Here is a 24,595-nt window from a genome sequence, read left to right as displayed (position 1 = left end):
AGCATGGCTGTGGTTATTCTTGACGCTGCATCACAGTAGGAGCGCCTGTGATGGTGTACTCAACGACGAACCTGGGCGCACGAATGGCAAAAAAAATTTTCTGATGAATCCAGGTTCTATTTACAGCATCATGATGGACGCATCCGTGTTTGGCGACATCGCGGTGAACGCACATTGGAAGCGTGTATTCGTATCACCCGGCGTGATGGTATGGAGTGCCATTGGTGGCACATCTCGTTCACCTCTTGTTCGCACTGACGGCACTTTTAACAGTGGACGTTACATTTCAGATGTGTCACGACCCGTGGCTCTACCCTTCAGTCGATCCCTGCTAAACCCTACATTTCAGCAGGATAATGCACGACCGCTTGTTGCCGGTCCTGTACGGGCCTTTCTGGATACAGAAAATGTTCGACTGCTGCCCTGGCCTCACATTTTCCAGATCTCTCACCAACTGAAAACGTCTGATCAGTAGTGGCCGAGCAACTGGCTCGTCACAATACGCCAGTCACTACTCTTGATGAACTGTGGTATCGTGTAGAAGCTGCATGGGCAGCTGTACCTGTACACGCCATCCAAGCTCCGTTTGACTCAATGCCCAGGCGTATCAAGCCCATTATTACGGCCAGAGGTGGTTGTTCTGGGTACTGATTTCTCAGGATCTATGCACCCATATTTCTTGAAAATGTAATCACATGCCAGTTCTAGTATAATATATTTGTCCAATGAATCCCCGTTTATCATCTGCATTTCTTCTTGGTGTAGCAGCTATAATGGGTAGTAGTAGTGTTCTAAGTCTATGGGACTGATGACCTCAGATGTTGAGTCCCATAGTGCTTAGAGCCATTTGAACTATTTTTTCCCCTCTGGACAACAGTATCAGCAAACAGTCTGGTAGGCGACTTCTGGGATAGTCAGCAGCTCTGCGTGAATTGAGAGCATCGCTCTCTCGAACCTCTGGCGAACAACGGCAGGCTCACGTCGAGCTAGGGCGTAGTCGCTGCGCAGTCGCCGCCCGCCGCCGCACACAGACCATAGCTCAGCTAAATTGAGCCGCAATTGGCGCCTTCATTGAAAGGTCCGCGCGACGAGCGACGACTGACGCAACCGGAGTAAGGCAAGTTCACGGCCCGAAATAAGAGCGCGTCGCGAGGCAGCGGGGCGCTCCTCTCTTCCCAGACAATTCGGTGCCGTGGCGCACCTGTCCGTCGGCGATTAGTGTGCTGCACGAGGCTCTGGTTTAGAGACCTTGCCACTCCGCTGGAGGCTACGGTATTCCCTTAGGCTGTATATGACAAACTCCTCTGTAGAAATCAACATGGGGCCCGAAAACAACGATCGTGTGAAACGGAGCACGCTCTGTTCGTCCACGAGATCCAGAAAGCAATAAATCAGGCGCCCAGGTCGATGCTGTGTTCTTTGACTCGCGCTTAGCGAACAAAATACGGAATATCACACCAGCTGTGTTTACTATTAAAAACAGTCTTGATCACGATTTAATTATCGAAGTGACCGGTTTCGACCATTTCTGTGATCATCTTCAGACCTACAAGTTGTATACAAAGCTTTAATTAGAGGGCTACATAGATTAAAGAAAGTACATGAAGCTATAAAGCTATAAAACGATGAATTACCATTGAATAGGAACCTCTTTCTGTTGGAGAATCACTACTGGAGAAACCAGTCCACGTCTTACTATATATAATGGAGGCTACGCCCACTTCTGACGGCATGATGTCATTACTAACCAATGAGTTATAAGTCGAATTACAATTTAAAATCTCTTAGCTAAAAGAACATTGTCAAGAATTAAAAATAAATACACACTAAACTTAGCTTATCAAAGAGCTATTGTCAATTAAGAAGCGTTAAAAGTATTGAAACATGTAGGATAAATGAACTTCGGTTTGGCAGTACATGGGTTGCTCTCTCAAGGCCTGTTAGTGAACCATTTGGAACCAGTGGTTGCCATGGTGAAGTTGGACGCCGTTCCAAAGATGAGGCAGCATGCTTCTTTCCACTGAAGTTGTTGTAAAGTCGATAGCCGAGCTAGTGGCTGCCATGGTGAGGACAAACGCCAATGCAAAGATGTGGCAGCAGGCTTCTTTCCAACGATGTTGTTGCGAAAGTGGAATGGCGAAGACTGTCGCGTCAGACGATGTATTATTGAGCAGCAACATGTCTTTATGTCTTTATTGAAACGATTTTCAATGAGTAGGCTGCAATAATCTTTAGCTGACATGTATACTACATGCTCCACAAATTCGATACGAAGTAGTTGTCCATATATATGAAATATTGTCTATGAAGTTGGTATGTAAATTACATGTGACAACTTTTAAAAGGCATTGGTATTCCTTAAGATATATGTCAGTCTTATAAACAAATTAAAATAATGAAAATGGAAGGAATTTAAAATTATAATATTATGAGCCATAGTGTCAAAAATAAAAGGATGTGAATTAGCAATATGCAGTCTGAAAGAAAATAAGCAAAAATTCTGAAACAGATAGTCAGTCATAAAATAATGTTTGGTGAAATAAAATTACAATGTAAAGATAAAATATTTCCTAAAAGTCTTAATAATTTTAAAAAACAAAGGATAGAAGAGTAAACATTCTAAAGCAGATCATCGAAAAGCTCAAAGAAATGTTTGTCTTTGAACTAAAGTTGTTCGTTTAAAACAGATAATGAATTACTTTCGTGAAGTGAAAAGATTTCTATGGCTGGACTGAAGAGTTTTCAGCAAATAGAACAAAACAATCATCCTCAATGAATAGAAATCTTCATACATAAAAGTAACTTAGAGCGTACCCTAAAAGAGTGTAACAGCACCATTACTTTTCACAGTTTATATAAATGACGTAGCGGATAACATCAGAAGCTCCATGAGGCTTTTCCTGGATGATGGTGTTGTATACAGGTACGCTAGACAATTGTAGCGAAACTCAGGAAGACCTGCAGAGCATCGACGTTTCCCTTGGGAGCAGAAATTGGCCTTCATCATATAAAAAAAAATTTAATACATTGTGAATAAACAGAAGCAGTCACATCATAAAATCTCTAGACGTATACGTGAGGAGTGATTAAACTGGAACGACCACATAAAACTAAACGGAGGTAAAGCAGATGCCAAACTGAGAGTCATTGGAAGAATGCTCGGGAAGTGAAGACCACCCACAAACGATGAAGCTTACAATACCTTCATTGGACAAATACTTGAGTACTGCTCGTCAATTTTGGACCTCTATTAGATGGGATTGATAGAGGAAATAAAAAAGGGCCGAAGCAGAGCAGCACCTTTCGCCACAGTTTCATTTAGTAAGCGTGAAAGCGTCGCGGAGATGCAAAGCCAGCTCTAGCGCCAGGGAGGTGTTCTGCGTCGCGGTGTTCTGACAGCGTACGTTCCTAGAAGAATCAACCAATATATTTCTTTCTCCTACGTATATCCCACAAAAGGTGGCGAAGGTAAAATGAGAGAGATTCGAGATCACATGCCATGCTAGATCTTTAAAGAAAGTGAGAGATAGACTATCCCCTTGTCGAACACCTTGGTTTACTGAAATTTCATCCATTATTTTCTAGCCTTTACTTATAACGATTTTCGTATACACCTACAGACTCTTTATCGTATTAATAAGTTTCTTAGAAAAGCCTTTAATTTTTAATATTTTCCACTGATGTGGTATTTTACCTTATCAAAGGCTTTCCCGTAATCGATAAATTCTGATTCTGTTTATAAGTTAAATTCATGGCGTTTATCAACAATTTGTCTTATTATAAATATATTACCATTACACGATCGTCCGTTCAATGAAGCCTGACTGGTCTTCTGGCATAATCGTGTCAGCGGTAGTTTGCAGTCTTTGATTAAGAATATTCCCGTAAATTTTGTATCCCGTATTTATTACATTTTCCTCTATAATTTCCTGTCACCTTTTAAAATATAGAAATAATTTCAGCTGTCTTCCATTCGTTAGGTACGGACAATTCTTTCAGGACACAGTTAAAGCATGGAGAAAGCAAAATCCTATTTGATTAATTGAGCATTAATTCCATTTAGGCCAGTAGCTTTTATACTTTTTTTGTTGCATTGAAGGGGTACTTTTAATTCTTTTATGTCTATTCGATCTACAGAGTTACTTCTTATATAGTAACTTCCTCCATTATCTTCGTCATACGACACATTTCTGTATTGTATCAATAATTTTCAGTTATCATATTGATGTTTCAGTACCTCTATCCATTTTATTCATATGTTTCATAAGTTCTGTCTTCTGCGAATGGCAGGTTCAGCATTAGCAATTAGTTTTTCCCAAGATTCCTTATGGCATCTTTTTATTAAATTCTCTGATTTGTTTCTTTTCTGTAATGTGTTTCCCAGGCGTCGTTGGCCTATTTTTGCAGATATGTGTTATAAGTATTTTAGTTTTCAGTAAAGATATCTTTATTCTGGCCGTGAAATTATGTGCAACATTTGGTTTTACCGAAAGATATTAAAGGGAGTAAAATTTCATTCTACAGGTAAAGTTGTTATAAAAACAAACGATGATTTGCGAAAACATTTTTCGAGATGAAGTCAGTGAATTTACAAGCCGAAGGTTAGGAGTAATATCGTTACCAAGCAGACGTGAATCCGTTTCTGATTGAAAGAATCTACTTGTGTGTACATATTACGAATTGCATGTTAAGGATCGTTATATATCTATCACGTAAAAATATATTGGTCCTCAGACCTGAAACGCGGTGTATGACGAAGATTTTTGGGCGATAGAATGTTATCTAAGTCACTACAGAAGTTCTGAATATAAGCAATGTTTTTTAATACACCGTATTCTTATTATGATATTGTTTCGTTACAGCACTGGTTTAAGGAAAAGTCATAAACCATAAAGATTTATTTTGTGTAAAAACCGAATTATGGATAGAAACGCGAAAATCAATTATTTTAGCAGAAAACGAGATAAACTGAACTAGGGCTCCATTTCGCATAGTGTGTAATGACAGAAACTCGGCTTTCTGCTCTCCGTCATGTTGGTTTGTATGTAGAATATTCTAGAGATAGGGTCGTGAGCGTTCTACACGTATCTGTGGGCTACGAGTAATCCTAAAGGCAATCTACACATGGAAATGCTGACTCTGCTTTCTGCCAGGATATGTGTCAGAAATACACGTGTGAAAGTAAAATCGCTACAATGGATACAAACTCAGAGAACGTATAGAACAGTGTACCAGTAAAGCCTGATCACATAGAAAAGGAGTTCCTCGCGACGGCATTCTGATGTAAAATTATCGCTAGACTTGTCGCGTCAAATTTGACCTGAAAGTCGAGACTCGGGACATACGACCGTCCACGGCCTTCGTCTGTCACAACTGACTCATCGTTCTGCCAGAGATCGTGTGGATGTCTGGACGTTAATGATGTCCGCTGCAACGTAAGCAACGTGGCGAATTTCTCTAAATCTCTCGACATCGACGACCACTTCTTGCATCATCGATGTAAACGGCTTTGTTTGTAGCAGACCCTCCAGTTAGACTTGAGCAGCAGATCTGGAAACTCGGGTACAGTACAAAAATAGGCCAAGGGTTGTAAATTTTAGTTTCTGTAGCCCTCCTTCCGCTTCTAACATTACTTAATCGTTGAACAATATAAATAAAGCAAACAAGCAAGTGATTAATACATAGAAATTGTTAGTCAATAAGTTTTACTAAATGATCTCCTTTTGTCAGATAAACGGTCGTTCAATAAATAATGCAAATATTTTTCTTCCTCAAAAACAAGAGTTGTATTCATTTACCACAAATGCATTACGTCACCTTAATTTGAGAGCCTCTCTGCTGTCATGCCACGAATCTATTTTCGTGCGTCTCAGCCGAGTTCTTGCTGCATCAACAACTTCCCCGCCATTGCTGTAGTGCTTCCTGCACAGTCACCCATCAGTGGACCAAAGAGATGGAAGTCAGAAGTTGTGAGACCCAGGCTGTAGGTTGGACGAGGAATAACGTTCCACTGAATTTTTGAGATTTCCTCTCGGGTGCACATACTCACACGTAGCCACGTTACTGCGAAAACGAGAAGTGTGTTCGCATTCTAGTGCCACGAACATGCCATTACTGTTTCATCAATTTCCTAAGTCTCACAATGGACTTCAGATTTGACCGTTTGACGATGGCGGAGGACACTGAAAAGAATAGCGCCTTCAGTGGCTCACAAGGCTATAGCCGGTAATGGCTGAGAGTTCTGTTTCGAACTTCTTTTTCAAAATCGATTGGTGTCAATCCATGAACAGGGCCAGTTCATGAAAACCCATTTCACATGCAAGCGCGTATCATAACACGTCCCTCCCCTCCCAGCCCTGTTTCCCTCTATCCCTCATACATAAGTTGCCATACCTCTAAAAATGAATATAATTAGTATGTTTCCACTACTAATTATGAGAGATTCAATGTACAGATTCCACGCTAGGGCTGCCTTCGGCGCCCCTCTCAGCTTGTTGGTAGTGGGACAACCTTCATACCAGTGCATTTTGTCAGTGCAGGCTGTCAACGTCAGGGGCAGGTATGCACTCAGGGGCAAATCTATTGTGACCCTTTGATTGACATGTATTTAACCTATTGTTCTCCTTTGATTGACAGGTCCTTAACCTATTTTTCTGCTAAAAGTATCCTTCCTTTTGATTGAGATGCACTAAACCCATTGTTCCCCTGCCCCTCCCCTCCTCGTCCCCACTCGCTGCTGCAGGCACACTTTCAGGTCTGAGTTATTGGAATAAGTCTCTCTCACACTTATCAGTTTGATTGACTACTTAATTAAATTGATCAATTGATTAACCTCACCCCGCCCCCTCTGGTAAACCCCCTCCACTCCCACCCTCCCTCCCGGCAATTGGCGCGAAAAAGACTCGGTTGATCGATCATTTACAGGGAATTCGATTGTAGTGTATGGAATATTGTTTAAACAATTTAGACATTGTGTGAAATATTGTTTATTTAAACAATTTAGGGTATTCGAGGCAGTCTATGGAATACATGGAAATTGGTGGAGACGAAGCATCTCATAACAGGAAATTCAAGGGCATATTGTTTATTTATAAAAAAAATTCATTTTATGGGGTTGGATTTCTCTTGCTCATCATTCTCTGCTGTTTGGAAACATGTAGGTCTTGTAAAAAGCAATTGCATGGAGCAAACATGTTGCATAACCTAATGTTCAGCACTGTACTCTGGGTGTCTTAACCTACAGTTTGGCCCTTTGTCGCCACTTAACCTATTGTTCTATTAAGTGGTTTTCTATGTCACCTCCATTTCTTTAAATTATTGTACCGCATTTGATACCAAATTAAGTAATGAGTTATGTCATCCCACCATTTTCTGGCACACTTTTCGAATTTCACATGCTTTTGAACCCCATTTCTGGCGCATTCTTCTTTGTCACCCACCCCCTTAAACTATTTTACTGCATTTTACATAAAAATTATGCAAGTTAACCTATTGTTCTGCACTTAACCTGCTGTTCTGTTCCATGTCACCCGCTCACACACACCCGCCCCTTTACTATTGCACTCCTAACACCACGTTGATACAAATATTTATGCAAATAAATTAAATTGGTATTCTTCACATGTATGGGGTAGTTTTTCTTAAATCACAGCACCCTCTTGGTCGGTAAAACCGATGGAATTTAGAACAAAAGATCACTGACAAAAAATACATTCGGCCACCTGACACCTGACGCCAACACCAGTGTCTGGGTGCATCGGCAGGCCCCGTGAAGTGGTGACGTGGCCATCAGCTGCCCAGTGATGCACAGGTGTCCATTCGGGACCTGCAAGCATGAGGCAGTGTCATCCCTTTCATACTTGATACCCGAGAAATTCCTGTTGAAATACATTTTCACTTAGGCACCATTGCTGGCATGATGATGCATAGCTGAGGTGCGGGTCCAGTGCCAAGAGATGCTGCAATGCTTCCCAGAATAGCACAGATTGCATTGTTCCTAGCAATCCTAACAGGACAGCCCATCTGTCACTGAATTTACCCATCAAACTGCTGTGACTCCACTGTGGGAGCACTGTCTGCCCTTTTTTCTGCAGACAAGACTTTCAGTGGCAAAAAACTATTCTCTACACATCGCCATATTGCACTGGCAGTTAAACCCCACAAACGTTGTCTACAGATCATCAAATACATACAAGTCTCACAAGAATATTGGGAGCCAGGAACATATTTACCAGTGTCACTACAATTAAATATTATGATTGCTGCTACAGTCTGATGCCAGTTGATGTACAGGTAATGTCTCCTCTTGAGAGCTGTGGTTCTGGAACGAATCTCACTATCTATAGCACATATAATTTTCCACATAAAAATCTGTCTCATACACTCACAGCTATCGATGTGCTGAACCTATACTCCCTCACGACAGGACACACACTCATTTTCTCTGATCATGCCACGACATAAGCCATAGTAAATTTGCACTGCAATATACATGCATTTCAGACAAACAGTGCAGTTATCTTTTATATCTGTACAGTGCCTGAAAAAATTATAGTATGCCTACACTCACACCAGTTATATGCCTTGATAATCCTCAGTCCTAGGAAATTATCTGAAAAATCTTCGAATCAGTGCTTCTGGAAGGTGCTGCATCCTGCCAAGATTCTCTCAAACAAGTGTTATGAAGGACAGGCGTCCGGCACTATGTGTGATAATGAATGCCGTACCCACGGACATAATGCTTGGAAAGACATCACCGACACAGGTTGGTGTACTGTAATCAACATCGTTATCGACAGAACAACAAGGAAAATGTGAGGGTATGCTTAGGGGTGCCGATAACATTCTCACTGCTATGTAGAGACTCCTATATTCCAGTGCAAAGGATGTCTCGTGAATGAATGTTTATGATTGGCTCTTATCGAATTTACCCACCTAATTACTGATACCACCGATGTGGAAGCACAATCCACCATTTTTTCTTTCTGCAGACAAGACTTTCAGTGGCAAAAACTGTTTTACACAGATCGTCATATTGAACAAACCATTAAACCTTGCAAAGTGCCCTACAAATCGTCAAACACGGAAAGATGCTTACTCAATTACACTGCTCTCCCAAAGAGGACAGGAGCTTGAAAATGAGAGTGTGAAACTGATCTCCAACCCAGCAATATATCACCGTGTCCTGTGTCGATGTAGTAAACATACAATTTGTATCCTGTGCCATACAAAATCACCCCTTTTACATCATTTGTACATATACCGCAAAGACAGACAGAGTAAGCACATACACCATAGGTATACTCGTGGCACTAGATATTTCCCACAAGGTCGGGCGGTCATCCAGACCAATGCATGACCAGAGGGTCCTCAGCAGATCGAAGTCACTCTCAGAACTGTTGTGCAAACACTGACTAATTTTCCCCTCAGCAAAAATGCGTTAATGTTTCTGGTCCGGATATACTAGCTTGCTCGCTTTTCTACACGCATCTCCAGACTCTGTGATTACAAGAACATACCTAATTTCACATGGTTTGCTAGAATATCATACCATTTTCCCGGTACTTCTCGATATCAAGCACATAGCAATATCGCTTGCATAGCAGTATCGCTTGCATGGCATAAATCCGAAGATATAGACTGGAAACTATTTCTCTAGAAACCCTAAACTTTAGCTAGTTGGAGCATTCTGTAAACCATGGAGTAACTAGAAACATATCCTGTCTGCGAAGACCTTTACATGACAACTCGAAAAAAAAATAGAGGAAACTGATATTTCCACTCACGAACACCGATGACAGTGATGTAACAGATTTCAAATCATCCTTATAATTTACAAAGTCGACTAAGGTGTTTCTCATGTGTAGAGAACCAGCAAACGTGTATTCCACCTGTCTTTTACCTCCTAGATGCACACACCACGATCAATGTCCTCTCAACTATGTCTATTAAATGTCTGCAGTTCAAAGGTTTGGCAAATAATGGTACCCCTTAATGTAATGGCAGCAAGAGACGGAAAGGAACATCAGATGCTCTCAGTGAGTATGCCTCGCGGCCTCATTCAGCATGCAGAAAATGCTATTCTGGCAGCCAACGAGGCAACAAGAAGCAACCAACCGCAAATTGTGGCACACATTGAAAAGAAAAAAAAAACGTGGTCTGTCGTCTGGGGACTGAGGTCATACGTGAATCATTCCAGCGATAAGCAGAGGAAGTTGAGAATACCATACTAGCTCACAGAGTTTCGATGAAGCTCACGGTCTGCAGATTGTCCCTAGAACTGATTGTGGCCCCGTGGTTCTGAGCTGAGTGGAAGGCTTGAATGAGAGACTGCGAAGGTTCTGTGAGAAATTGGGCTATGCCTTCCTAGACATGTGCCCCAGGGCTAAGAGCTTTAGGTTCCCCTAAATGGGTCAGGTGTGCACTACACGTCCTAGGCAGCTACCAGGTAGCTGACCGCCACAGGTGAGAGTATTAAAATGCTAGCGGTTAACTGCCGAAGCATTCACAATGAAGTGACAGAATTTGAAGAACTCCTAAAAACCGCTGAAGCTCAAATATTATAGGTACAGAGAGCTAATTAAAACCTGAAGTTGACAGCAGTGAGACACCTGGAGAAAATTTAAGAGTATGCCGAAAGGATAGGCTAATGGGAAATGGAGGTGGTTTAGTTGTTGCTGTAGACAAGAAACTCAAATCCACTGAGACAGAAAATGAAGCTCCATACAAGACCGTTTAGGTAAAACTTCGTATCAAAGGTGAGCATAAAACAATGGTTCAGAACACCATTCATGACGGAAATATATTAAATGCAATGACAGCAAATAGACTCTACCTCTTTGAGGGTGTCTACGTTGAAACTAGTATCTGTGACCATGAGGTGATTATAGTAACAATGAATATCCAAGTAGAAAGGGTAACTAAAACAAGTAGATAGATTTATATGCTCAAAAAACTAGACGAAGATCCAATAGCGTCATATCTCAATGAGGAACATGAAACTTTTAGCTCAGGACAGAAGCATGTTGAGGAACTACGGCTTAAGTTAAAAATAATTGACCACACATGAATAGTTGACCACGCACGGGAGCGATATATACCCAGTAGTGTACTTTGTGATGGGAGGGGCCCTCCATGGTACACAGTCACTGTAAAGAAACTTCTAAAGAAACAGAAACTACTGCATAACAGGTATAAAACAAAACATAGAGCTATGGATACAGAGAGAGCAATATGCGAAGCCGTCTGTGACTATTTTCGAAAGAGCTTTCAAAAACCCAAAGAAATTCTGGTCGCCTATGTAAAGGCTATTAGAGGCACCAAAGTCAGTGCCCAGTCACTCGCAGATAAGACAGGAACTGAAATTCGGAGTAACAAAGCAAAAACAGAAATGCTCAGTTCTTCTTTTCAGATGTTCCTTTGCAAAGGAAAACAGAGAAGTATTGTTCCACTTTAGTTTTCGTACGACTGGGAAGATGAGGGGGGACATATTGCTGCCTCTAGCATCGAGAAACAGCTGAAATCGTTAAGACTGAACAAAGGCTTAGGATAGTGCTGGATAAATTTTTAAAGATGTCGATATACACTCCTGGAAATGGAAAAAAGAACACATTGACACCGGTGTGTCAGACCCACCATACTTGCTCCGGACACTGCGAGAGGGCTGTACAAGCAATGATCGCACGCACGGCACAGCGGACACACCAGGAACCGCGGTGTTGGCAGTCGAATGGCGCTAGCTGCGCAGCATTTGTGCACCGCCGCCGTCAGTGTCAGCCAGTTTGCCGAGGCATACGGAGCTCCATCGCAGTCTTTAACACTGGTAGCATGCCGCGACAGCGTGGACGTGAACCGTATGTGCAGTTGACGGACTTTGAGCGAGGGCGTATAGTGGGCATGCGGGAGGCCGGGTGGACGTACCGCCGAATTGCTCAACACGTGGGGCGTGAGGTCTCCACAGTACATCGATGTTGTCGCCAGTGGTCGGCGGAAGGTGCACGTGCCCGTCGACCTGGGACCGGACCGCAGCGACGCACGGATGCACGCCAAGACCGTAGGATCCCACGCAGTGCCGTAGGGGACCGCACCGCCACTTCCCAGCAAATTAGGGACACTGTTGCTCCTGGGGTATCGGCGAGGACCATTCGCAACCGTCTCCATGAAGCTGGGCTACGGTCCCGCACACCGTTAGGCCGTCTTCCGCTCACGCCCCAACATCGTGCAGCCCGCCTCCAGTGGTGTCGTGACAGGCGTGAATGGAGGGACGAATGGAGACGTGTCGTCTTCAGCGATGAGAGTCGCTTCTGCCTTGGTGCCAATGATGGTCGTATGCGTGTTTGGCGCCGTGCAGGTGAGCGCCACAATCAGGACTGCATACGACCGAGGCACACAGGGCCAACACCCGGCATCATGGTGTGGGGAGCGATCTCCTACACTGGCCGTACACCACTGGTGATCGTCGAGGGGACACTGAATAGTGCACGGTACATCCAAACCGTCATCGAACCCATTGTTCTACCATTCCTAGACCGGCAAGGGAACTTGCTGTTCCAACAGGACAATGCACGTCCGCATGTATCCCGTGCCACCCAACGTGCTCTAGAAGCTCTAAGTCAACTACCCTGGCCAGCAAGATCTCCGGATCTGTCCCCCATTGAGCATGTTTGGGACTGGATGAAGCGTTGTCTCACGCGGTCTGCACGTCCAGCACGAACGCTGGTCCAACTGAGGCGCCAGGTGGAAATGGCATGGCAAGCCGTTCCACAGGACTACATCCTGCATCTCTACGATCGTCTCCATGGGAGAATAGCAGCCTGCATTGCTGCAAAAGGTGGATATACACTGTACTAGTGCCGACATTGTGCATGCTCTGTTGCCTGTGTCTATGTGCCTGTGGTTCTGTCAGTGTGATCATGTGATGTATCTGACCCCAGGAATGTGTCAATAAAGTTTCCCCTTCCTGCGACAATGAATTCATGGTGTTCTTATTTCAATTTCCAGGAGTGTATATTGTACCGATATTTGTAAAAGGCTTCTATATTATCGCGAAAAATACCGATATTTTCAAACATCGGTGTTTTTGGCCCCTCTCTAAGCGTGACAAATCTCAGGAGTGAAATACTTTTCATGTGTGTTCGGTGCATGAAATATTGTACCTATCATAAACATTTCAGGCAACAAGAGTCCATTTTCCATTAAATACCAGTGTGACTTTTGTGCCGGGTCTGCCTTACTTTTATTGTCCGTCTGTCTTTTCCTCATCCAGACACTCAGGTGGTAAGGAGAGCACACATACCGCCCTATAGCTGGAAGCAGGGGGTGGTAATTTCCACCATTTTCATACAGTGCTGTCACCAGCAGTGTTCGTTATGCATCTTGAACCTTTCTCATCATCACCAACACTTGACACAGATGCAAGTCGCCGAATGTAGCGTCACCTGAAACTCCCCTGGATGGGGTTTCCCGGCCATCAGTGCCACACGATAATTACTTTTTTTTTTATTTTGATCGTAGAAATGACACATGGAAGTAACAAATGTTCGTCAATATGCAGTACAGATACATTCATGTTCAAAACTGGTGTTGATTTATAGTACTCTATGAAATTAAGTACAATGTAAGAGATTTACTGTTAGATTCTAAAGATAACTGCCGATGAGAACTATAGTGCCTATGAGTCAAGAAAAGACAATGAAATATATCACCTTCGATATTCAATATTTAATATAGATTGATCAATTTAGAGATTATGTAGATATTGGTGACATATTTCAATACTGTTGTGAGACAGTATATATATTTTGATATATCGATGTTGTTTGCCCATCCCCACCCACGGTCAAATGGAATCCATATAAGATTTGCAGCTGAGTTAGACCCATCTGTTACTATGATCCGTGATAGATGCTTCTAACAGAAAAAAAATGTGCATAGTAGAATGAATGCAAGCACAGATCACATTCATCTACAAGAAGGGTACCAGAAGTGATCCACAAAATTACCGTCCAATATCCTTGACATATCTTTTGTAGAATCTCAGAATATATACTGAGCTCAAATATAATGAGGCATCTCAAACAGAATGACCTCCTCAACGCCAACAAGCACAGATATTGAAAACACCGTTCATGTGAAACCCAACTTACACTTCCATTACAAGACATACTGAAATCTATGGATCAAGGCAGTCAGATAGATGCAGCATTTCTCAGTTTCCGAAAAGTATCAGGCTCAGTACCGGTACCATACCCGCAAATCACCTTGGGTGGAGAGTCATCGACAGATGTAGAGGTTTTTTTTAAATTTTTATTGTGTGTTTCGTAGATCCAGGTAGGATATGGAACGTGGCAAATTCTAAGGATTTTGAGTATAACTTATATGGCAATACAATGTAACGCAAATAAAATATCATTTACAGAATATAAAATAAATTAATGGAAAATTTCGTTTCACTTTGAAAGGATGAGCAATGTATACAGGCTGCAAAGTTAAGTTAAATGTTACAATAAGTAAATACATAAGCACAAAAACAAAATTTTCGCTTGTCTATTATAGTGTCCAAGCGTAAGGGTAGAAAAAGTTCGAACATAAAACATATTTAGGAATACAACAAATATGTAAAATATGATACACACATTGTAGGTTACTGTTCTTGAGTGGGGCAACATATTTAAAATAGAATTACTGACACAAAATTTCTCAAGACTAGTTCCATAGTTTTTCAAGGTTAGCAACGACAAAAAAGATGAAAAACATGCTACAGGCACTGTAGTTTCCACTGATTGTTAAGTGGTGCATCAAAATAATTTTTAAATTAAATATCTGGACATAAAATTAATCAAATCCCTTTCTAAGGTGATTGTAAGTTTAGCAGAGATATTGATTTTGTCTCAGAAATTCATCAACTGCATAAAAAGATTTGTCTATTAGGTACTCTTTGAGATTTTGTTTGAATTAGGGTAATTGTTTGTGAAAACATTTAATATATAATGAGGGGTGCATTAAAAGTCTTTACGCTAGAATAATAAACTCTTTTTTGAACCAGATTACAACTTTTCAGTTCAACATACAGACTGTTTTTGTTTCTTGTGTTGTGGTTGTGATATTTGCTGTTGTCTTTGTAAAGAGAAAAGTTATTACAGACAAAAGTCAACAAGGTAAGAAACATGCTTTAAGTCAGTGGTAAGAATCCCCACCCTTCGAAACAGGTACACCATTCATTACGCTCTCTCGTTTTGCAGGAGGTTGGTTCCATCTGAATACAATCACATTAATGAAAATAGCGAAAGTAACAAGCCTTAATGCCATCTGCTTCGTACATTGAAGTGACCACCATAATGCAAATGTTGCTGAACCAGATCTTTTAAAAAGATGAAGAATGTGGATCGGCTAATTTTTGTGATGTATAGAACCTTGTATAATGGATTTTATGTGCGTTAAGTGTGAGACCATTTGAAGAAAACCAGTTTAAGATTTCAGAGAAAACTTTGACCACAGTTTGTTCATGACTATTTTCTGATAATTCATTAATGATATTTGTGGTATCATCACTGAAAAGGGTAAGTTTATTCTTTATATGAGAACAAAGTGGGAGGTCATTTATGAAAATAAGAAATAACAGTGGACCTAAAACAGAGCCTTATGGCACATCAAAACTTAAAATTCCCCACACAGATTGTGTACGTTCTCGATATAAGTCATGAACTGACAGTTCCTACTAAACCATAATCCTCCACCTTTCTAGACAATCGAAGGTTTTCGAGAGATCTCAAAAAATACTTACTGTTGACATTTGTGTGTTAATGGTTTCTGAAACCTGATTGTTGAAAGAGAGTATTGCTTGTTCAGTAGAAAGACCATCATGAAACCCAAACTGACATCTGTTGAGGATGTTGTGGAAGTTTAGATCATCGACAGTCATTCTGTGAATGAGTTTTTCAGAATTTTTGGGAAGACCGTTAAAAGGGAAATTGGATAATAGTTTGTGGCTTTACTTTTGTCATTTTTTTAAAAACGTATGGTACCACTACAGCCAATTTTAGTCAGGGACAATTCCTCCTTACAGGGATGTATTGAATATGTCTCATAAGGCTTTGAGTCTGGACTTATACGATGGGGTACCTAAAGCAAACCAAACTCTTTTAACTTGATTATTCACATTTTAAGCACAAATCTTAAATTCCCTTCAAAGTACTCTCCAGTTGCACTAACACACTATTCTAATTTTTATTCCATTTTCAAAACATTGTTTAAATTCATCTTGTGTGATACTTAAAAGTGCCTCTGTCGTTTCCTCTCTTCACCTCAAGAACATTAGCAAAAGAGTTTCCTTTCATGTATCTTTTTAGTTTAGGAAACAAAACAAACAAAAAAATTGTACGGAGCAAGGTTAGATGAGTATGGAGGTGAGAAACTGGGGATCATATAATTTTTGGTAAAAAATTGTCGTACAGACAGCGCTGTGTGAGCAGAGGCATTGTCATGATGGAAAAGACAGTTACCTGATTGCTACAATCAGTCCGCTTCCGCCGCACACTGTTGCGCAATCTTTTCAAAACTTCCAAGTAGAAAATCTGGATAACTGTCTGACCTTGTGGAACGAACTCTGAATGGACGACTCCTCTCATATTGAAAAAAAAATCAGCATTTTTTAAATGTTTGAACCTATCGAGTTTTCTTGGGACGAGGCGAACTTGAAGTCTTCCACTGGCTTGATTGTTGCGTTGATTCAGGATCGTAACCATAGCACCAAATTCGTCACCTGTGATAATTTTTGAAAAAAAATTTGCATCTTTTGGGGCTCATCTTTCAAAGCACAGCAAGCTTCACGCGATATTGTTTTTCTTGAGCAATCGTTAGTCGTGTTACGAATTTCGCAGCCAACCTTTTAATTCCCAGATCTTCTGTCACAAGTCGCTGCACTGCACTCCAAGTCACTCCCGACGGCTCCACAACTGCTTCAACGGTATGTCTTCGATCTTTGATGATGGTTGCACCAATGTTTTCAACATTTTCATGTGTTCAGGCGATGGAAGGACGACCAGAACAAGGTTTGACATCAACTGACATTTTATCATTTTTGAAACGGCAAAACCAGTCAAACACTTGACTTTTCCCCATATCATCGTCCTTGTACGCCGTTTTCAACATTTCAAGACTTTCTGTTCCACTTTTTCCGAGCAAAAAGCAGAATTTCCCCGCCCGACGCTGTTCACGAAAATCAGCCATTGCAAAAACGACAGTCACACATATGGCATTTATAATAACATTTAAATATTTTTTGAGAAATATTGTTCACACCAACAGAATTTTTATTTCTTATTGACTTGGTTACTCTTTTAATCTCGTTTCCCATAACACAAGGTCTGCAGCGTTCTGTTGCTAATAGCTTTTGATAAATGAGTACTCGCTTGATCCACAGATCCTTTACAGTCACCCTTCTCTGCTGCAATCAAAAAAGTTTGTTTAGTAACCTTGGGAATGCCCAAGGGAAATGTACTTGGTTCCTTGCTGTTTATGTTATACATTAATGGCCTTGCAGACAGAATTAATAGTAACATCATATCCAGTTACCTATAATAGTACAATCTGAAAGAAGCCACACAAAAAATTCAGTCAGATCGTGTTAAGTTTTCATACTCATGCCAACATAGGCAACTTGCTTTAAATGTTCAGAGACGTAAAATTGTATACTTCTCAAAACGAATGAATCCAGTATCCTGTGACTGTAATGTCAGGAGGAATCAGTGAACTCATACAAGTACTTGCACGTAACACTTGGTCAGGATATGAAATTGAATGATCACAAAGGCTCAGTCATGGGTAAAGCAGATGGCAGACTTTGGTTTATTGGTGGAATACTGGGGAAGTGCAATCCGTCTACATAGGAAAGTGCTGAGAAATCACTTGTGTGAGCCATCCTAGAATACCTCTCAGGTGTGTGGGACCCATTCCAAATAGGGCTAACAGAGGATACTAAACGTAAACAGACAAGGGCAGCACCAATTTGTCTGAGCTATGGGAGAATGTCACAAAGATGTTGAAAGAAGTGAACTGGCAGACTTGTGAAGACAGATATAAACTGTCCAAAGAAATTCTGCTTACAAAGAACCAACTTTAAAAAATGACTTTAGCACCAGGCCTATAACACACTGCCAATGGCCTTGACACAGTGGTAACACCAGTTCCCGTCAGATCACCAAAGTTAAGCACTGTCGGGCTGGGCTAGCACTTGGATAGGTGACCATCTGGTCTACCAAGTGCTGTTGGCAAGAGGGGTACACTCAGCCCTTGTGAGGCAAACTGAGGAGTTACTTGATTGAGAAGTAGCGGCTCTGGTCTTGGAAACTGACACACGGCCGGGAGAGTGGTGTGCTGACCACAAGCCCTCCATATCCGCATCCAGTGACGCCTGTGAGCTGAGGACGACATGGCAACCGGTCGGTACCATTGGGCCTTCATGGCCTGTTCGGGAGGATTTCTATAACACACTACTGCTCTCATAGGGATCATGAGGATAAAATTATATTAATTACAGCACAAAACGAGGTATTTAAACACTCGTTCTTCCCATGCTCCATACGAGAATGGAGTGGGAAAATGCCCAAATAAGTACAATGGAACATTTCCCCTGCCATGCACTTCCCAGTGGTTTGCAGAGTATGGATGTAGTTCGAGAAAAAATTCAAAGTCAACATTCAAAGCTTCACTTATGGAACTGAAAGTCTTAAACAGGTTACATAGGAATGAGTGTATAAAATAGGAACGGAAATTGTTTAAAATGGTTGACCAGATGGCCAATGTACAGGATCTTACTGCTTTTTGAGGTTGAAATGAGGACATCTAAAGATAACATAACGGAAAAAAAGTTGTAGATGTAAGTTAAATAATTGGTTACTACAAAATGGTTGTACAGTGCTACAATGTAATTCATAATGCACTCTTTAACAGGACAATTGTATGGAAAATACTGAAAACTCAATAGAAATTTCATTATGTTTCTGAGGGGAACATTATCTCATCTGAATGCCTCCACCATCATGGTTTATTGGCTTTTTATTTACATTCCTACTAATACGCAGCACTGATTTTTGACAAAAGCCACCACACAATCTAACAGAGCAAAAATTTTGCTATGAGCAACCACCCTAAAATCTCACTGCTCATAACATTTTGAAATACTCAGAACTTTTATTTCAATTGATGAGGATAATGACAACTTGATGAGAATTACAAAAGTAAAAACTCTTCAGCTTCAATAGTTAGTAATCTTTTCCCATATAGTTATTTGCACATTTATAGCTGAGTTGCAACTTAACATAGTTTGGTTTGGGTATATGCTCATTATAATTTAATGGTATTCAGTCTCCAAGCTGCAATTATTTTGCTTGTATTTGGTGCTTTACAGACAGGATACCACCGTTCTATGGAGAACCTTGCCCTGTCGAATACTGCATGAATGGCGGGACATGCATCTTGATTAAGGCTGTAGGAGAGCTAGCTTGCCAGTAAGTACAACACAACTTCTTTATTCATGTTTGATCCTGTAATATCTACAGCCATCAGAGATATCAAAGATAATATAAAATCTGACTTTGATATGCTCTGACTTAAGTCTATACTTTAATGTGCATATGTATAATTATTCATAATTATCTTAAGTACCCAATGATTTTATATCATCTGATGATCAAAAACCGTCAGAAATAATTTTAGTTTGTTCTTAATCAGGTTACATTCTTTTCCAGTTTGATGTAGACTGGTAAGTTGTTCTGGGGCACTTTTTTTGACAGGAAGGTGTTCTGGTTTGGGGGACATGAATGTTATGACAACTTCTGGTTCTATGATTATGAATGGAGTTGTTTTAGCAATAAGCATTAGAGGCTACCAGATATTCTGTTTGAAAAATTATTGTTTTATGTGCTTATAGTAATGGTAGACTCAGTAGTTTTACTTTAGGGAATAACAAACAACTTACACAGTCTGACTACATCTGCATACATACTCTGCAAGCCACAATATGGTGCAGCCAGAGAGTACCCTGTACCATTACTAGACATTTCCTTTCCTGTTCCACTTGCAAATAAAGCAAGGAGGAGGAGGGAGGAAATTAGTGTTTAACATCCCATTGACAATGAGGTCATTAGAGATGGAGCACAAGCTCAGATTAAGGAAGGATGGAGAAGTAAAGTGGCTGAGTCCTTTCAAAGGAACCATTTGCCTTAAGCAGTTGTGGGAAATCCTGGAAAATCTATCCAGAATGGCTGGACATGGGCTTGAACCATTGTCCTTGAGAATGCGAGTTTAGTGTGCTAACCACCGCACTATTCCACTCAGTAAATAAAGCAAGCAGAAAATGGCTATAAGCCTCCATATGAGACCTAATCTCTCCAATCACATCTTTGTGGCCTTACACGAGAGGTATTTTAGTGGCTGTAGAGTCATTCTACTGACAGCCTCAAATACCGGTTCCCTAAAGAATGTCACCTTTCCTCCATTGGTTCCCATTTGAGTTCCCAAAGGATCTCTGTAATACATGTGTGTTGTTGTAACCTACCAGTAACAAATCTTGCAGCCCACCTCTAAACTGATTCAATGTCTTTCTCTAATCCAACCTTGTATGGATTCCGAACACTCGATCAGTACTCAACAATGGGTTGCACTAGTGTCCTACAGATTGCGTTTCCCCAAAATTATTCTGTACGTAGCTACAAATTAGAAATATCCACAATATTAATTCATCATATGCATAAAATAAGTATTATATGAATGCTTCCAAAGATAAATGCAACATCATATAAATTCAGTGCAAGAAAATAAAATTTATGATGATGATGGTGAAACAGGTTCTAACTACTTACCTAGGCTAAACAGAACTAGTTAGGCAGTTCATAGAATTGTTAATAAACATAAATAGCTTTGGTGTTTGCCAATATGACACCTATAGCATCAAAAGTGTCAACTCATCCTCACACTATCACCCCACTGCCTATAATAAGTGGATGGTTAAAGCTTAACAAGCTATTATAAGTGGCTTGAGAACTAATTCTCCACAATGTTTCTGTTGAACACATCAAATTGGAGCTATTTTGAAATCACACACACCTTTAACCTCATATGGTCTAACCATAAATGATTCAATAAAAGACACCAAGTACACAAGCTTATGCAGCCACTTGTGTCTTCTTCTGGCAGAACAGTTGAAGAGAAAGTAAGAGGGGTGAAGGAAACGGACTGGCAAGGTTTAGTAAATGGGGAGAGTTACAGAAAAGCTACCCAGAATTTCATGTCAGAGGTGACTTACTAGAAGGGTTGAGAAGGAAAGACTGATTGTTGATGCGTGCTCTACAGGAAATTTGAAAACCTGAGAACTTAAATGTGAAAGATACAGTAATAACCAAGACGGATATTACAACAGTGCAAGAATCAATAAGGCTGGAGGGCAAAGTGTATCGCATGTGGTAGATAGGTGAGGGGGCAGGGGGATGCAGGGAGAGAAATAGACAGGTCAGAAAATAAAATAGATTTAAAATAAAAGGGATTGAAGAAAAGGAATAATTAAGAAAAAGAAATGCTGAGACCATAGAAATTCATGTAAATTTAAGTTAGTTGGGTACCAAGAACCAAACACATCTTGTGATACCAGTTTCCATCTGTGGCATTCTGAGAAACTGGCATCAGGAGGTAGAGTACAGATGACGTGTTATGAAACAAGGCACCTAGGTCACAACTAGCGATAAGTTACAGTTTGTTGCCAGCATACATCCTCTATCTATGCCCATTCATCATAACCACAAGCTTCTTTGGAAAGTTTCCCATTATGATTCAGGAAATAGCATTATACTCCTCACTTGTGTTTGCTAGTGACAGTACTTTTGTCCAAAACTCATTACCTATGATATTTATAAATTTTGCACAGTTTTCTGTAGAAATATTTCTTTTATATGTGTAATGTGCTTTTGTTTGTTTCAATAGTATTGAAGGCATTTTGAAGGCAAGAGAACTGTCACTTGATATGCCTAAATCTGAATTTTCTATTTCCTACTTTCATAGGTTTAATATTAACAAGGATGTTGTCCACGAGTCTGCAGTCTTTGTCATTGTTATAGGTTATATACCTGAATAAGAGATTCAAGAACTAATCTTTCAGCCACCTTTTCTTCATGAGATTTACAGAAGTGTCCGCCCCTGGTAGCTGAGTGGTCAGTGCGATAGAATGTCAATCCTAAGGGCCCGGGTTCAATTCCCAGCTGGGCCAGAGATTTTCTCCACTCAGAGACTAGGTGTTGTGTTGTCCTAATCATCATCATTTCATCCCCATCGACACACAAGTCGCTGAAGTGGCATCACATCAAAAGACTTGCAGCTGGCGAACGGTCTACCCGACGGGAGGCCCTAGTCACACAACATTTAATTTTTACTGAAGCCCACACAGACAACTGAAGTATTTCCTTCAATAAATAGAATGTCCAGCAGTGTTTTTAAGTGATTAGTGAATATTTGTCTATAAACTGCAATGACAATGACTTTACCCCGCACTTAATACAATTTCATGGCTGATGTAATCCCCCCCCCCCCCTCTTCCCCCCCCCCCCCCCCCCGCGCTACACTAAAGAATTTTGTTTCACACCTTCTTTTATATCTGATACGTGATTTACTAAAGATATGTACTCCCCCATTTTTGCATCATTCCTGCAGTACCGGTACTGACTTGATAATTTATACACAGATGTATTTTGATATTACTTAGTCCAACTTTCCTGTAGCAGTGTTCCACAATTTACATCCAATGAATATTGACACCATTGATTACCCACAATATAAATACAATCACAATCGACACTGTTTATTAAAAAATCAAAAAAATCAAGTGCTAATGAATTGTTTCTCAGTCTTTGGATGCTTAAAATCTGTGAGTGACTAGCATAGGAAATGTTTACAATTGCATTGACATTTTGCAGTGTCATGTTCCGTCCCTTTCCTTGTGTGACATCAAAATTGCTTGGAAAGCACAAGCCGTCTGAGCCTCACTGACCATGATGTGCTGCTTGCTTCTGCTGGTGCTGCAGATGTTTGTTGTACAGTTGGTGTTGATAAGCTGTACTTCATAGTTTGCTGTTCACTACCCATCTTTTCTGACTCTGCTGCTGTTTCTGCATCCCTGACAGATTTATATGCTGCATGACTTTTCCAGACTAGCCCAGTGGAATGACCAGTGTGACATGTTGCCATTATGTTTGGTTAGTGTCATCCAACACTTTACTGATATTTCCAAATGGAAATGTCTTGTCCTTTCTTTTCAGAAGATGCTATGTTTTGTATAGCAGCATGGCAGCACCTGTTGAGAAAATCTACACTAAGGAAGCTAGTATTTGGATATATTTGGTAGGCCTCCTGAAACTGCCTCTTAGCTTATGAATTTCAGTGTTTACATTCAAAGTAGACATAATGTTTAAGTTGTATCTCATTATGCTCTGGTTCTCAGCTGTGGCCAGAGCTTCTTTAGACCGGGGGCAGCATTCACTAGATTATTCCTATAAATGTCACTTGTACCTCCAATTAATACAGCACAATAGTTATTGGTTTTTCTATAGTCCATTACAACTTCCTTAATGATTTCCTGCATTGGAACATCTGGTTTCATGTATATTTCCTGAATGCTTTTAAATTGTAATTGCTGTGGAGAAGGTCTGAAACACAGTATCAGTGGCTAGCAGAATAGTCATGCTGCTGGGAGTTGCTCTCTCATGGCTTGCTGACACAAAAATCTCATATTTTATGCTTGATAATATGTGTCAGGAGTGAACCATCACTACCCTTGTATATATAGACTGAGTCCCTTAAATGTTCTTCAGTTATATGTTACAGATTCCCTTGATGCATTTTCACAGTACAGAGAGTCAAACTTATTTATTAGTGGCACACATGTATTACTTCATGTAGCGAGAGAGTGTGGACTTATAGAATTTTTGAATGTTGGTGTATGGAGATTTTACTTTATGCCATAGAATTTTTGAGGCTTAATGTATAGAGATTTTACTTTATGCCTTAAAACTTCAGTATGATCAGTCAAAAGCTGTTCCATGTCCTCCAGCATTTACATGTATTCTTTTGAGTGCACTTAAATCTTTACATAGTACATGTATCACAATCTGGAACTACACATTTTCATAGGAGCTTCTTGGCTGTTACACAAATGGCCACAGGCACGTGAAAATATATCGAGGTTTACTTCCACAAAACACTCTGAATGATCCAATAAAATACATCGCTCAACAACCTCTAAACCATTTTTAATTTTTTTTGTTGCATGAAAGACACTCTACTGATGGTAAAACCTTGTGATTTCTGATACACCTGCATTACTGTCTCTTACATATTAATTTCTGGTATGTACTTCTGTAAAAGCAAAACTGAAACATTATTACCATTATTTCAGTAGAAAGGTAATAGGTATCGAGATGGCATGCTAGATGATTCATGTTCTTATATAAGTAATTAACTAAATAACAGATAAAAAGGTAGGCCTAAGATGGAGCTAAAATTCTAGCCTTTTGGGATCAGTAATCTGACTACATTGACTGAACTAACTTCAGTC

At 40.4% G+C, this 24,595-nt stretch overlaps 1 protein-coding gene and 1 pseudogene across 1 annotated transcript in view; both read left to right on the top strand.

The window, feature by feature from the left end:
- The window catches only part of LOC126419394 (uncharacterized), a 193,655-nt gene that overhangs the window by 74,677 nt on the left and 94,383 nt on the right, over positions 1-24,595 (top strand). The window contains exon 4 of the mRNA XM_050086583.1: positions 19,406-19,505. Coding sequence (XP_049942540.1) covers positions 19,406-19,505 — 100 coding nt within the window. The remainder of the gene's footprint in view (positions 1-19,405; positions 19,506-24,595) is intronic.
- LOC126420091 (5S ribosomal RNA) lies at positions 18,152-18,269 on the top strand (annotated as a pseudogene).

Source organism: Schistocerca serialis, chromosome 9 (genome assembly GCF_023864345.2).
Source record: "Schistocerca serialis cubense isolate TAMUIC-IGC-003099 chromosome 9, iqSchSeri2.2, whole genome shotgun sequence".
NCBI classification, from domain to species: Eukaryota; Metazoa; Arthropoda; class Insecta; order Orthoptera; family Acrididae; genus Schistocerca; species Schistocerca serialis.
This window is presented reverse-complemented; position numbering and strand designations above follow the sequence as displayed.